General features: G+C 42.7%; 2 protein-coding genes across 5 annotated transcripts; both read left to right on the top strand.

Moving 5' to 3' along the window:
- Positions 1–5,060: 5,060 nt before the first annotated feature.
- LOC136528273 (FBD-associated F-box protein At5g38590-like) lies at positions 5,061–6,993 on the top strand. The gene is made up of 3 exons (XM_066521201.1): positions 5,061–6,111; positions 6,248–6,421; positions 6,499–6,993. The coding sequence occupies exons 1-3, from the start codon at positions 5,137–5,139 to the stop codon at positions 6,826–6,828; spliced, it is 1,479 nt and encodes a 492-aa protein (XP_066377298.1). The 5' UTR covers positions 5,061–5,136; the 3' UTR covers positions 6,829–6,993.
- A 1,467-nt stretch (positions 6,994–8,460) lies between these two features.
- On the top strand, positions 8,461–14,167 carry LOC136528379 (uncharacterized). Of its 4 annotated transcripts, none has more exons than XR_010777054.1 (4): positions 8,461–9,396; positions 9,551–10,958; positions 11,111–11,169; positions 11,768–14,167. XR_010777054.1 is itself a non-coding variant. In XM_066521338.1 (3 exons), exons 1-2 carry the CDS (start codon positions 9,253–9,255, stop codon positions 9,648–9,650), a joined length of 312 nt encoding a protein of 103 aa, XP_066377435.1. In that variant the 5' UTR covers positions 8,461–9,252; the 3' UTR covers positions 9,651–11,169; positions 11,768–14,167. The 4 variants fall into 4 exon arrangements, 1 of the variants encoding a protein (XP_066377435.1); XR_010777055.1 differs by having other exon boundaries at positions 9,551–11,169; positions 11,768–12,471; positions 13,009–14,167; XR_010777053.1 differs by having other exon boundaries at positions 9,551–11,169.
- Positions 14,168–14,815: the final 648 nt, after the last annotated feature.

The raw sequence follows: 14,815 nt of genomic DNA, 5'->3' as shown, positions 1-14,815 counted from the left end.
TAAAAGAATCAATCGTACCCTGATGGATATGGTGGACAGTATAATAAGTTACTCCACCTTACAGTTGAGCCTGTGAATGGAGGCGTTAAAACCGCCATTCATATTCTCAATAGAGTATCAAGAAAGCCGGTGCCCAAAACACCGTATGAGTTGTGGACAAAAAGAGTACCCTCACTAAACCACTTACATGTGTGTGGGGGAGCCCTGCTGAGGCTAAAGTATTTAACCGAAACATTGGGAAGTTAGATCCCAAAACAGTAAGTTGCCATTTGTTTGGCTACCTAGAAAAGTCAAAAGGTTTTCATTTTCTACTATCTAGAGAGACATACAAAGTTTGTGGAAACGAGACACGCTGTCTTCCTAGAGGACGAATTGATGAGGGGGGGGGGCATGGTAGCTCGAGAAATTGACCTTGAAGTGAAGCGGGTGTAAGCGCCCACTCCAATGATTCATGAGCCATTTTTCTCACTACCTGCTGTAGCTGCACCGATAGTGCTAGATACTATGGTGTCAGCACCTGTTGTTATCCCACCTGTGGCAACAATGAATGATGATGAGGAACCTATTCTTCAGGATCATATAGAACCTATTGCCACACATGAGGGAGAGCAACAGCAGCCTCAAACAGAAGATGTGCCAAATGTGAAGGGCCCTAGAAGGTCTCAAAGAGTTAGAAAATCAGCTATTCCTGCTGATTATGAAGTGTACAACACTAAGGAATTTCAAATGGAGGATGATCCCACCTCGTTTGAAGAAGCCATGAGTAGTGATCATTCATCAAAGTGGCTTAAGGCCATGGAAGATGAAATGAAATCAATGAATGTTAATAAAGTTTGGGATTTGGATATAATTCCTAAAGGAGCCAAAACAGTAGACTATAAATGGGTCTACAAAACAAAACTTGACTCTCAAGGAAATATAGAGAGATATAAAGCGCGATTTGTGGCAAAAGGCTTTATGCAAAGAGAAGGGATTGATTACAATGAGACCTTTTCTCCAGTCTCATGTAAAGTTTCATTCAGAATCATAATGGCATTAATGGCACGTTACGATTTAGAATTATATCAGATGGATGTAAAGACGGCATTTCTCAACGAAAACTTGGAGGAAAATATTTACGTGGCACAGCCGAAAGGTTTTGTCATGGAAGGAAAAGAACGAATGGGATGCCGCCTAAAGAAATCCATTTATGGATTAAAACAAGCTTCAAGACAGTGGTACTTGAAGTTTGATCAGATAATAAAGAATCTTGGGTTTAAAGAGAACGTAGAGGACAATTGTGTCTATACAAAGTTTGAGAATGGGAAGTTTATCTTCCTTGTCTTGTATGTGGATGATATCTTACTTGCTAGTAGTGATGTCAGTCTACTACTGGAGACAAATATGTTTTTGTCCTCAAAATTTGATATGAAAGATCTTGGTGAAGCTTCGTTCATTCTAGGGATCAAGATTCACCAAGATTGAAGTAAAGGGGTATTAGGACTGTCACAAAAGGCATACATAGAAAAGATCTTAAAGAAATTATGTATGCACAAATATAGTCCCTCACCTGCTCCTATAGTCAAGGGCGACAGATATAGGGATTTTAAATGCCCCAGGAACCAATATGAGATCGATCAAATAAAAGTGGTTCCATATGCTTCAGCTGTCGGAAGCTTGCAATATGCTCAAGTATGTACGCGCCCTTACTTGGCATTTGTTACCGGGTTACTTGGCAGATTCCAGAGCAATCCTAGAACAGAACACTAGAAATTGGTAAAGAAAGTCTTGCATTTTTTGTAAGGAACGAAAGGCCTCATGATGACGTATAGAAGATCTAATTCACTCCATATAGTGGGATATTCATATTCTGATTATGCGGGAGATGATAGAAAATCCATGTTGGGATATGTATTCACTCTCGCAAAGGGGAGCTATTTCATGGAAAAGCTCAAAGCAAACCGTCACTACATCGTCCACAATGTATGACAGTTTGTAGCGTGTTATGAGACAACAGACAGGTGAACTGGCTAAAGAAGTTCATACCCGGTTTGAAGGTGGTTGACGATATCTATAGACCACTTAAGTTATACTACGATTATAATCTGGCAGTATAGTATGCTCACAACATAAGTCAAGTGGTGCTGCCAAATACATTGACATAGAGTATTATATTGTGATAGATAAAGTCTGGGATCAAATCATAAGTCTTGAGCATATAAGTATAGAAAAGATACTCGCGGATCCACTTACAAAAGGCTTACCACCCAACGTGTTCAAAGAACATGGTGTTCAGAGAACATGTAGCTAGCATGGGTTTAAGGGAAAGCCTAAAATTCCTAGACAAAAGAAGGCCCAAAGATAAGTATCTATTTTAGAACAGAGTAGTGTGTTGTAACTGTTAAATCTATCGGCAATGGACCGTGACGATGAGACATGCTCTATGCGCTAATCTGTAATGGAATGAACAAAAGTAAATGATATGAAATTGAAAGATGATAGTGAGATCAAGGGGAGAAATGTTAGTTGATCTCCACCAATAGGCCCAACGGCCTATTAGGCCCTTGTCTTTGCTCCCTGATCGGGGGAGCCCAACCCTAATATGGTTGGTGGGTCCATGTCGCACAGCACATATAAAAGGTAAGGTGGGGATCAGGGCTCTTGTTACGAGGTTCAACGGAGCCGCTGCCATCCCACCCACAGTAAACCTAAACCGATCAAAGTAATGCTGCCAACGACGGGAAGCCCATCAACCTCACCGTCGCCACTGCAGCTCCACTGGACTTCATCTTCATCACGCAGGACGCCTACTACACCGTGGCACCGGTGTCCACGTCGCTGTGGTGAAGCTCCGAAGGGCAAAGGAGCCTTACTACAGATCTACGGTTACACAGAAAGGTACACTATAATTCTAACATCACCTTCATCTCCTCCAACCCCGTGGTCCCGTGCATCTAGGAGGTAGGAGCTCGCCTTGGGAGGAGCTTGGCGAAGGGGACGGATGGGGCTCTCCCAGGGAGGAGCCGTGCCACGTCGCCGTGGAAGGCCGCTGTGTCGTGGATGGGGAGGAGGTCGCCCAAGGACAGCGTGTGTCCCACGCCCTCACTTGCTCCATTCAGCACCATGGCCTCGTGCGTTGCGGCCGACACGTACCCCGCCGTGCGCCGTGGCCAACACCACCACCAAGGCCTTCGACCGCGTGCTCGCCATGAACCTGCGCGAGTTCCCCGCAGCAGCCACCATCAACAACCGGCGCGAGTTCCCCATCGACGTAGACAGTGGGGCAGATCCCCGCGGGGAACCCTCGTCGCTCTCGCGCGCCATGGCATAGTAGCACACGGCTTCAATGCACACGTCGTGGAGAGCAGCGATGTCGACCATGGCAAAGGGCGCGGCGTTCGCGCGACGGTAGACGGGGTCAGGAGCAGCACCGAGCGCGGCATCCGAGGTTCTGTATGGCGCGCAGGCCGCCACTCACGCGCTGGTTACGACGGAGGAGGCGGAGGACTTAACGTCCGTATGCGCTGATGTACCCGTACGTGCCTGACAGTGGGCCCATATACGCTAGAGGCGTACAAAATGGCATGGATGAGTGAGAGATGGAATTATAATGACAGTTCTCCAAATAGATGAACTGTAATGGCGTATATCAAACTTGCAAAATTGTGATGGCGCGGATAAAAAAAACCTTGATAAAATATGAAGAAACCAATGTTGTCTCCCTACTGTCATGAGTCATGAATATTACTACTAGCAAAGTATTTAAATTGTATGGTATTCCAGTATATGCATGCTTTGATGTCCTGGTACCACTTCATGTATTGACATATTATCCTTATGAATTGAAGCAACTCTGTATCATCTATAAAAAGAAGATGAATTAAATTATGGAAGAGAAAATAGTAGTGATAATGTTCTATGTTGGTTTCTTACCTTAGGTATGATTGCATCGAAGTGGCGAGGTTTGCACTTATATACATGACTTGTAGTCTTGTTCCCAATTTTTTTTTTGATATGGTAATTTTTGGGAAGTGGATTGATATAATTATCTGTTGTAGTGTTATGGTCCCATGGAATGTGAACTAGAGAAGTATTTAATAAAAAATTTCTGTTAATAAATGTAAATGGTTCTCTATTTCCCTTTGCTATGGACCAAAGCAAAGTATGTGATTTCTCCTCAAATAAGGTGCAACGGATGAGAAACTGAATTGTTATGCTAAAACCACTATTTGGAGCTTGTGTCTACTCTATGTAGTAGCCCTGTAGGGCTTGTGTGTATGTTCTTTTGTGAGTGTGGGTGGGTGGGGGGAGGGGTTGGCTTCTTAGCTGTATTTTCTGTTCTTCAATGTTTACTTATCTGTCTTCTTGTTTTCTTATCATCTATCAATGCTAAGTGCTATGGCATCTTCATTCTCCAATGTTCAGATGCCATAGCACTTAGTGTTAAGGAATCCACATCACATCAACTTGTCGATCTGTTGGTTGTTGGTACTTTGTTTCTGCACTACAGAGTGGTGAATTTCTTGAATCATAGTTCAGAAGTTTATCCATACTATTATGGACATCACCATTTCCATTTTATGTTACTTAGTGGTTTAAATGCGTTGCTGTACGTAATCTTCCTTTGAGAAATCATTGCTATTGGGGATTTCACACACTTCATTCCATCATCGGAGGCAGCCTAATGGTCAAAAGTCAAAACTGTTGCTGTGTGTGGACTCTGTTCAAGGTTCTTTGTGTATAATGTCTGATCATTTCAAGTATGATTCCAAATCTTTGTCCATCTCGGTGTAGTAGTAGAGCTACATCTTGTTTTTGCAAAACCTTTTTCCGATGGGCTACTGAGTACTGACCAGCAAGGCTGCAGGCCGCCTGGTCAATGGAAGCAAAAAAAAAAAAATCTCTTATTATATGGGAAACAAAAGTAGTTTTCTTAATAAAGGGAGAATAAAATAAGAGTTTGCCTGTACAGATACAATGCTTGCGCATGGGCCAAGAGCCCAACCATGTTTCGGCCCTGTATGGCCCCAACTCCTTTTCTAACCTCGCAGTCTCGCAGAACACCCAGCGGCGCATCGGTTCTGGGTTCTCTTGGACTTCTGGGTGGGTGAGAAGGAGAAGGAGAAAGGGTTTCCCCAAATTGGGGACGAGCGAGAAATGGCGATTGACTCCGGCGGCGGCAGCGGCGGCGGAGCGAAGAAGCAAAAGGTGGATGAGCATGACCGATGTGAGGCCGCGGGATCGGATGCGATCCGCGAAGACCGCATCTCGGCGCTCCCCGACGAGCTGCGGCTGCACATCCTGACGCACCTCCCCCTGAAGGACGCCATCCACACGGGGGCGCTCGCTCGCGGGTGGCGCGACCTGTGGAAGCGCCGGTGGGCGCACCGCGCCTCCGTCGAGGTGCACCTCCGCTCCCGCGACGACCTGCGGAGGGAGCTGGAGGCCCTGGCGCGCGAGCCGCGCCCGCGCCGCCGCCTCGAGCGCTTCTCCCTGATCGTCGACATCTGGAACCTCAAGTCCTCGGAACTCCGGCGTTTTCTCGATTACGCCGCCGAGTGCGGCGTCGAGGACCTCGACGTGGAGACGCGCAAGATCACGGCCGCGGACAAGCTCAACTTCCACCTGCCGGCGGTCTCAAGCCCGTCCCTGGCGTGCCTCTCGCTCCGCCGCATCAGCGTCTCCAGCATGTACTACAAGGGCGCCCGGGCGTTCCAGGCTCTCGAGGTCATCCGGCTCGTATCGGTCTCCTTTCGCTGGAAGGCTTTCAGAAAAATGATGGCGTTGTGCCCCAGCCTCCTCATTCTCGATCTGCGCAGCTGCTGCTGTTACGGTGACGGTTGGGTATTCTACGAGCTGCCACCAAAACTGAGGAATCTTACCGTCGCGGACTGTAGTAAGATCACCAGTCCGGACTTCGTGCGTGTGCCTAGCCTGCGCTCCTTTTGCTACAGCGGCCACTTCTCCAACTTGCCTTTATCCATTGTACGCCATGCCGTGCTTTCTGATCTTTATATTCACTTACGTGACTCACTACCGATGAAAGAGTGGAATATCTTTAAGTTGAGGGAATCTCTCCCGAAGGATTTATCCATCCTCAACGTTCTCACCATCTCTTACACAGCCCTCACGGTACTTTCTCCATATTGAATCTTGTTTATTATTTCTGATCTTCTTGTCACTCAGGAATAACTTTTATTTGCTTGATTTCCATAAATATGAAAGAAAAAATCATGGTTTTTTAAACCTAACCATGCCTTTTATTTAGGCTGCATCTGTCTTGTCAGCCGATGGAGCCAGTGCCCAGTTGCCCAATTTCAACTTACACAGTTTGAAAGAGCTACACCTACTCATGTTTGAAATGAAAGCTGCCGACCTATCCAACTTGTATCTGTTCCTCAAGACCGTCCAATGTCCTAATCTGGAGAGGCTTTTTGTGCAGGTTAACGCAATCAATGCCTTTGTAATTTCTTTGCTTTATAATCATCCTGTCTTTCTGACTATGGTTCTTCTTTGTAGTTCCCGGCCTATGGAGAGCCCATGGTCAGGGTAAAGGTGATGGAAGAGCCACCAGAAGATGGCTTAGACAACCTTGTCATGGTAAAGGTCATGAACTTCAACTGGTGCCCCTCCGAGGTGCAGCTAGTGAGTTTTCTGTTGAGGAAAGCTAGGTCTTTGCGTAAACTTTTAATAGTTTCTCGCAATGTCACTCCAGTGGATTTGCCTGGTACACCAGAAGCAGACCATTCACTTCTCAAAGAAGCTTTGGTCAATGGCAAGATAATGCTGATTGAGTCTGACAGTACAGCAACTCAACCGTATCATGAGGCCTTGATCAAGGTATTCTAGTTGTAAATCGCCAGTCGAGTCAGAGCCCTATGGATAGTAATATCAGCTTATCAGGGCATTATCCTTTTGGTTGTAGTTCCTATTGAGAAAATGATAAGATATGAAGAACGAATGTTGTCTCCTTAATTTTTTTCTTGAATATTACAACAACAACAACAACAACAACATAGCCTTTCAGTCCCAAGCAAGTTGGGGTAGGCTAGAGTTGAAACCCACCAAGAGCCCCAAGTCACGGTTCAGGCACTTCAATAGCTGCTTTCCAAATGTTGCATTATGCTCATGCTTTGCTATCCTGGCACAACTTGCATGATGTATTTGACATATTATCCTTATGATGATGAATCAGAGCAGCTCTGCCGCTTCATATTATCTTTCACAACTCTAATGTGAACCAGAAACAATGATAATGTTATATGTTGTTGGTTATCTTCCTTGTTGATATTTTACTTTGAGGTATCAGATTGAATCAAAGTGAAGAGGTCTGCGCTTACTTACATGACGTTTAGTCTTGTTGCCAACATATTTTTTTTTGATATGGTAACTTTCAGGAAGTAGCCTCATTGATAAACAGAGTGCACTGCTGATAGTGATGGATTTGATTATCTGTTGCGATTGCCATGGAGTGCGAACTATAGAAGCAAACTTGCTTTCAGAATTCTCTTTAACGTTTTTTCGTGGTTTATGGTTGCTGATTGAGTAATGGTTCTCTATCTCCCTTTGCTTTGGACCAAAGGGAAAAAAGGATTTCTACCTGAAATATGGTGTAGCGAACGGGAGATTGGATAACCTTATATCATTAAATAGATGAATTGTGATACTAAAACCACTCTTTGGAGCTTGCTGTCTGCTTTCAGTAGCATTTTTAGGTAGCTAGTCTGCACTATTTACTTTTCTGTCTTCTTGTTTTCTTGTGAACGCTTTCAATAATTATCAAAACAGTTCTGAACATTACAGTTATCGCTCCCAGCATACTTTATAAATTATAATCGAGCTTTGTGCTTTGTGATTATGAAAGTGGGCAGAGAATCTGATATTGTTGTTCCTTTTTTTAGTGCATAGAGTTCAGGTTTCAGTTGGAAAGAATAAACTTTCCTGCCTCGGGTCTTTATTTAGTCCTAAATGGTGAACATATGCCGATTTTTAAGGCCCGCCGCCGCTGCACGCACGCTTGTATGAGTTTGGTACTTTGCTTGCTTACTAGTTGCCTGAGGGCAGTGATACCATGGGATGATATCATAGGGTAATCGTGTGCATCCAGAGCTGTGTCATGCTCTTGTTTTTTGTTCTTCACATGTTTTAGCTGCCAATATGGTGGCTGCTTGATTTAATACTTCTACTCATGATTAAGCCATTTCTTCATTGTGTTGCTGCTACCGGGAACAGACCTTTATGTAGCACATGGCTGATGTCCTGATGCTTTGCTTGTCTACATGAGCACCAGTTCAAGTTAGTCATTTTTTGCTCAAGTCGATCTGGTACTGCATGCAAGTTCAATGACATATTGTGCGTACATAATAAAACTTTATCAATATGTTTAAACCAATACTGAATCCATGAATTGCAGAAATGAATGCTGAAAACAATTTTTTATGTGGAGCAGTAATTCTCTAAGTTCCATTCAGCAAAGGTGCATTAGGAAAGAACAATGCACACATATAATTATAAGAAAAATATTAAGATACATAGTAGTAGTAAACATAATACAAATGCAGCTAGGGTCAATTAGTTGATTATATTTGGATATCTATATTTTTTATTGATACTCCAACACTTAAGATAATTCAGGGACAGACAATTTAGTCACCAGTGGAGGACTAAGATTGAGTACTTCATATATTGTTGAAAAAAAAATGAAAACGGGCTCAGCCCTGAAGACCACTTTTGATCTACCCTACTCTATAATACACCAGTTAGAATAGATCTACAGCCACACAACAAATGCCTGCTCTACAGTCATGACCTATGCTACATCCACACCCATGAATACACTCAAAAAATATAACACCATCAAAACGGATGCACCAGATTATCTCTTAGCCATTCTCTCTCATTACTCATCCAAATCCGACGGCTCATGATTAGTGGATCACCCTCCATCGCCCTCCCGCAACCAGCCGCCCATGCCCCGCCCACGCCCGCGCCCCTGTTGGCCACGGTTCGATTCCACACCCACGCACATTGTTTTTCTTTTTCCCCTTCTGTTCCGTCTGCACTTCCTCTTCTCGTCGCGGGGAAACAGCGTGCGACTAGGGTTCCCAGGCCGCCGCCACGCCTGGGACACCCACCGCCCCACCCTGCTCGAGTTCATCGGCGTCGACCGCCTGGGCCTCCTCTCCGAGGTCTTCGCTGTGCTGCACAACCTCCGCTGCGATATCGTCGACGCCAAGGCCTGGACGCACGGCGGCCGCGTCGCGGGTCAGGCGCATGGACTCTCGGCTCAGGCACGTCCTCCACGACGGCGCGGGCGGCGCGACGATGGTCCGGCCAGACGCCGCGGCATCAACATGGACCGGCGTCAACGAGGACGGGGAGGACCAGAGCCGCGCCGACATAGCGGAGGCGCCCACGGTGATTGCCAATCCCAACTTCGCCTGTTACTTCCGTTTGCTCGTCCATCAGGCCGTGTCCGTCACCAGGTCGACTGGATTGCTCGTCATGTGCTCGATGGAATGCACCAGGGATTCAGGGCAGTTTTAATTTAATGTATTTTATCTTCGTGCAGGTACAAGCCAGATGTAATTAAAGGGAAAATGGACTCAATAAGGCCAGAAGTGAAGGAGTATTATTTCAATTTGGTAACTACTGTATTTTTTAATATTTAGCAGGGTTGAAAATGACAGGCTAATGCTTGGTAGCTCGTACATGAACATTATAGTTGTTCTGCATTTAACAACTGTCAAGGACAGCTTCGAGTGCACATGTACAATACTATCAACGTCTTGCCATCTGTTGTAGAACATCTGTTTGTCAGATATTCAGTTTAACCATCAATAGGTCAATGATTCTGTAGATTGAGAACATAGAATTAGTACTCCTAGATTCTTCGTTGAGAGTACCTTTACGTTGTGGGAGGGTTATGTGGCTGGAGGAGGCAGGTTAGAATGCTGCTCCATGAGGTTGTGAGTTCGGTAACAGCAGGTAGCGACATTTAAGACTTCTGAAGAGTCCAGGGCTCTCTTCAGTCCTACTTTTCTTAAAAAATTATACAACATATATATTTTTTTATTTGAAACTACATATGTTCTTACAAATCACAAGTCAAACTGTCACATTTAGGACTGTCGATGTCCTAGAATCTACGTTTGTAACTGAGGTAATTGTTCATTAAAATTGCTTTATTAATTACAGTAGTACGTGGAGTGAAAGGGAAATGCTGAAATTAATTGCATAGGTTAGGCATAGCAACTGTCCAAACTTCCTAATCTGGAATAAGTTGTGCCTTGTTTTGTTTTAGATTCTTGTCCAGAGAATCTGTATCTAGGGAAAAAGAAGTATGCAAGACATGCAAACATAATCCTCTATATTTTTTCGTTAGTTGACTGTAGTTTGAATACTGCACCTCCGTTATTCATATACTTTGAATATCCTTGGGAAGCTCATGGGCTAAGGAATTAGGCACTTTGATATCCCCTGTATTTTGTTTCTGATGTACTGCCTTTGGAGAAAATTCATAGAAGCCATTGGTAAATTGAGTGTGTAGCTTTTAAGATTCTGCCTCCTGTTCCTGCACCCTTGATCCTGCCTTCATACTGGAAGCTCTTTTGTTGACTGGGAACTATGCAATGTCAGATTAACAGATTTTACTGTGATTTCTCTAATTGCATCTGTGTATTCTTGTTCTTAGTGTACTTGGTATGATTTTAACAAAAAAAACGGTAACTTTGGTATATCTAACTTGAATTTGTACCTGCCTCTTATTTTGGTAAGGATATGTAACTTCAGCATATACCATTATGAAACTGCAAAGATAGAACTCGTGTCCATTGAGAACTTGTATTTAAACTTGTTTGATATCTTCATATTGCTATTTGAGTAACTGACCTACAGGAGGCTGGAGGCCAAAAAGCAATAGTTGAGGAGCAAGCTGAGGATGCAGCCTTCATCAGGGAGGAACCTGATCATCGAGAAACGTGAATCTTAATGAATTTGATTGTTCGTTTTACTTTTTTATAGATTTTATCCTATTTTTTATTTTACCGTAGCGTTAGCACGGGCAATATACTGTATTTTTCTGGTTAAAAATAAGATTTTTTCTGGTTAAGATTCTCCTTTTTCTTTACAGTGCTAACGGGATTAAGGGCAAGTCAAGAAAAAAATATGGAGGTTGGGGATGGACGGATGGTATGTATCTTCTTCCTGTCTCTTTTTCTGTCTTTTTTGGCAATCGTTCCGGATGGATTTTTAGTTTTTGGCGGCTGCCGGATTAGGGTTCTGGATTTTTTGCTTTGCCAAGTGATTCATCCTGATACTGTTCAAAATTATGGCAGCCTGAATGCAGGGTAAGTTATGTTTTTAGCGTTTTAATTCCTGAGCACCAAATATTTTCAGACATAGGTAGTTGTCAGATTCCAGGGTTCAGTAGCTTAATTTACTATTTGTCAATTTTGATTTTGTCTATCTGTACCAGTAGGTTCAGATAGAATTGAAGAACATCTGCAGTACCATTTTCAATTGTGATCAAATTTATACTTGTCGGATTTTAGAGTTTAGGACTGGTTGTGTTGAATTCCTGGCTATTTTGTCGGATGGTTACAGTGAATCATGGAAATTGATTTCATATATTTTATTGTATTGTAATACTTCCTTCATCCCAAATTATAAGACGTTTGACTTTTTTGATCCCAAATTAGATATGTCTGATCCTGAAGACTGGTTTCTTTTCTCCTTTGTGAGGCATATTGCTGCACTTTGTTGACTGTTTTTCATTCATGGTTTGCAGTTCGTGGCCAGGAGACACACTATCTACTCTCAGGAAGTGCTGATGGTTCTACCATGGCTTGGAAGATTTGGTTCTAGCAAAGGAGAGGTAAACTTTATTGTGTATTCGGATGGTATTGTTGTTATTTGGGAGATGGCAATTGAGCCCACCCCCAGTGGTAAGATTGCTTCCTTGTGGATTGGCAATATTACTGTTAGGAGTCTAATCTTTTATGATTTTGACGGTTCTTGGGAATGTGCACTGCATTTGTACCTGTGATGATGGGCAGTAACCAACCTGTATAAAAAGGAAAGCAATTGGTCACTTTTCAGTATTTTATTCTATGACCAATATCAGGCCTTAGGAATAACAAATCTTACGTTGCCTGCTCTGTTTCAGAATTTTTTACTCAAGGTTATGAGATGGATACAGATTAAAAGCTTTTAAAAAGGAAGGCAACCACAACAACCACTAAGGCCCCGTTTGGCCGGGCTCCCGCGGGCTCCGGCTCCTGCACTGTAGCAGGGTGTTGGCCGCTGGGCGGCCGACAGGTGCATGGAGGAGCCAGAAAAACGAGCTTCTCCGGCTCCAGTTGTGCCAGTGAGAGAGGAAAGGGGGAGAGAAAAACTGCTCTGATGAACAGTAACCGGGTGTCGGCCGCTGGGTGGCCGGGCCAACAGGCTGGAGCCTGGCCAAACGGGGCCTAAGAATCAAGTGGTCAGCAGGTGAGGGCTACTCCTACTCAGAAGTCTGTTTATCATTACACTTTTGGCACCACACAGAAGTCAGTTTCTCTTTTTTACTCTCCACACAAGATGTCTGACTTTCATTCCTTTGTTTTTGTGCTTGTGCCTTTGTGGCTATGTGAATTTTTTTCTGCAATTTTAAACTGTTGCTTTTCCCAGGCATGTTTTGATAACAAAAATAATTCCTCACTGTTGCTTCTTTCTTTTTAGTGGCCTCAGTGTCTAGAATATTCAGATCACGTTTCCATTCAGCAGCCAATGAAATTATGCTCATCAAGAGTGTTACCCTCTAACTAGCATGAAAATATTTAATATTTTGTGGTATATAGTGGCCTCGCTGTCAAACATATTCATTTCATGGAGATTGGGGTAGCTGTTTAGTTGGTGACACTGATACGAAGAATACAACATTAAGCATTGAATTTGGCTTGCCATTTGCTGTATAAGCTTCTTTCTCTCGAGAAATCTTGTCAGAATAGGCTAAAAGCTACTACTATAATTGTTATTTTATGACAGTGAAGTGTAATAATTTGTAAAGGATGGGAATGCACTGAGGACCAAATTCTTGGTAGAGATGTTGAAGTACAACGACAACGAATCTAAGACAACATTCCTGAAGATATACAAGAACTTATTAGGCGTGAGGATTTAGGTGGCTTCAAAGATATAATAGTTGTGATGTTATTTATTTGAAATGTTGCTCTTTAAGCAGAATTGCAATCGACTCAACACTATGATAACTCATCATGAATCTCTTTTGGCGTGAATCTTAATCTCACTATTTACTTATTTTTAAGAAACATAGTTGTCTGGTTGTTCATGTGCATCCCTAAAAGCCGCCGTGGCGTTAGCACGGGCATTATACTAGTATTGTTAAATGAACAGCTTTTATTTGCATAAGTTGATACCATAATATTTCACTAGTATCTGTTAGAACTTTTGTTTCTGCATGACCGAGAAGTGAATTTCTTGAATCAAACTTCAGAAGTTTATGCATACTATCATTGACACCATCATTTCCGGTTGGTGTTACTTAGTCGATTAATTCATTGTTGCAATATTCCTCTGAAAAATCATTGGGGAATTCATAACATTTCTTTTCATTATCTGATTAATTTTTCTGCAGCCTCTCAATACAAAACTGTTGCTGTGGACTCTCTTCATGTATGAGTTTTATATTTTGCATGATCGTTTCAAGTATGATTCCAAAGTTTTGTCCATCTGGGTGTGGAACTCCGTCTTGTTTTGGCAAATTCTTTTTCAGACAAGCTACTGTGTACTGATACTGAATAGCAAGGCTCCAGGCTTCTTGATTATTGGAAGATTTTTCTCATTTATTATTATATTTAGAATAAAAGAAGTATGCTTTTTAATGAGAAAATAAAAGCTGCATGGACCAAAAGCTCAAAAATCAGTCTGCACTCTGATCCATCATTTTCCTTTTTTTAGGATTAATCCGCAGTCAGTGGTGGTCTGCTTGAGCCTTGAGCATCTAATAGGCATTAGTTTTGGCTTTGAATGGCCCATCTATTTTTGAGAAAATTGGATTTTTGCTGGTTTAAATAGTGGGGCTTCGCAAAATATGTGCTTCTTGTTTTCCCTGGCATTTTAACTATTTTCCTTTTTTTTTTCTCCTAGACTCCTACCCGAAAAGACAAAATTACGCTTATGCAAATGTGACGTACCTTGTATTGACTGTTGAACGCCTGCAGGCTGCAGGTGGCTAGCTAGGTGGTCTGTGTGGTCGCTGGGTGGCTGCTTGGCTTGCTGGCCGGCCGGCGTCGGCTGATGGTATGGTTGGCCGGCTGGCCGCCAGCATTGTACATGGGTCATATGACCATAATCTAATAAAAAAAAACATGTGCTATAGAGTTAAAAATATGTGTATCTTACAAATTCATAATTTGAGAATAAATAAGGATATCTCACAAATCCATAATTTGAGAATAAATGAGTTCATCTCACAAACCCATAAATTAAGCCTAAATGAGTTCATCTCACAAATCCATAAATGTATACTGAATGAGTTATCTCAGAAATCCATAATTAAATGAGTTCATCTCATAGCAAATAAACCATGAGTTTACATCTCACAAAATAAAGTGGTCACATATCACGGAATATCATTCATCCCATATGTAGCTTTCTCTCCGAGACAAATTTTTTTGGTGCAGTTGTATATTAAATGGCATAGGTTATACGTGTTACTGTTCTTACCTTCTAGTCATCCTTTCTCTAGTTGGTCTTTGTGGGGTGGTAAGTTCACCGCATAGTTTTTAACGTGCTTTCTAGTCTGCCTCTTTCTACAAGTAAAAATAAATAA

This window comes from Miscanthus floridulus, chromosome 19, assembly GCF_019320115.1.
Source record: "Miscanthus floridulus cultivar M001 chromosome 19, ASM1932011v1, whole genome shotgun sequence".
Taxonomy (NCBI): domain Eukaryota; kingdom Viridiplantae; phylum Streptophyta; class Magnoliopsida; order Poales; family Poaceae; genus Miscanthus; species Miscanthus floridulus.
Note: the sequence above shows the minus strand (reverse complement) of the source record. Positions and strands in the feature narration are given on the sequence as shown.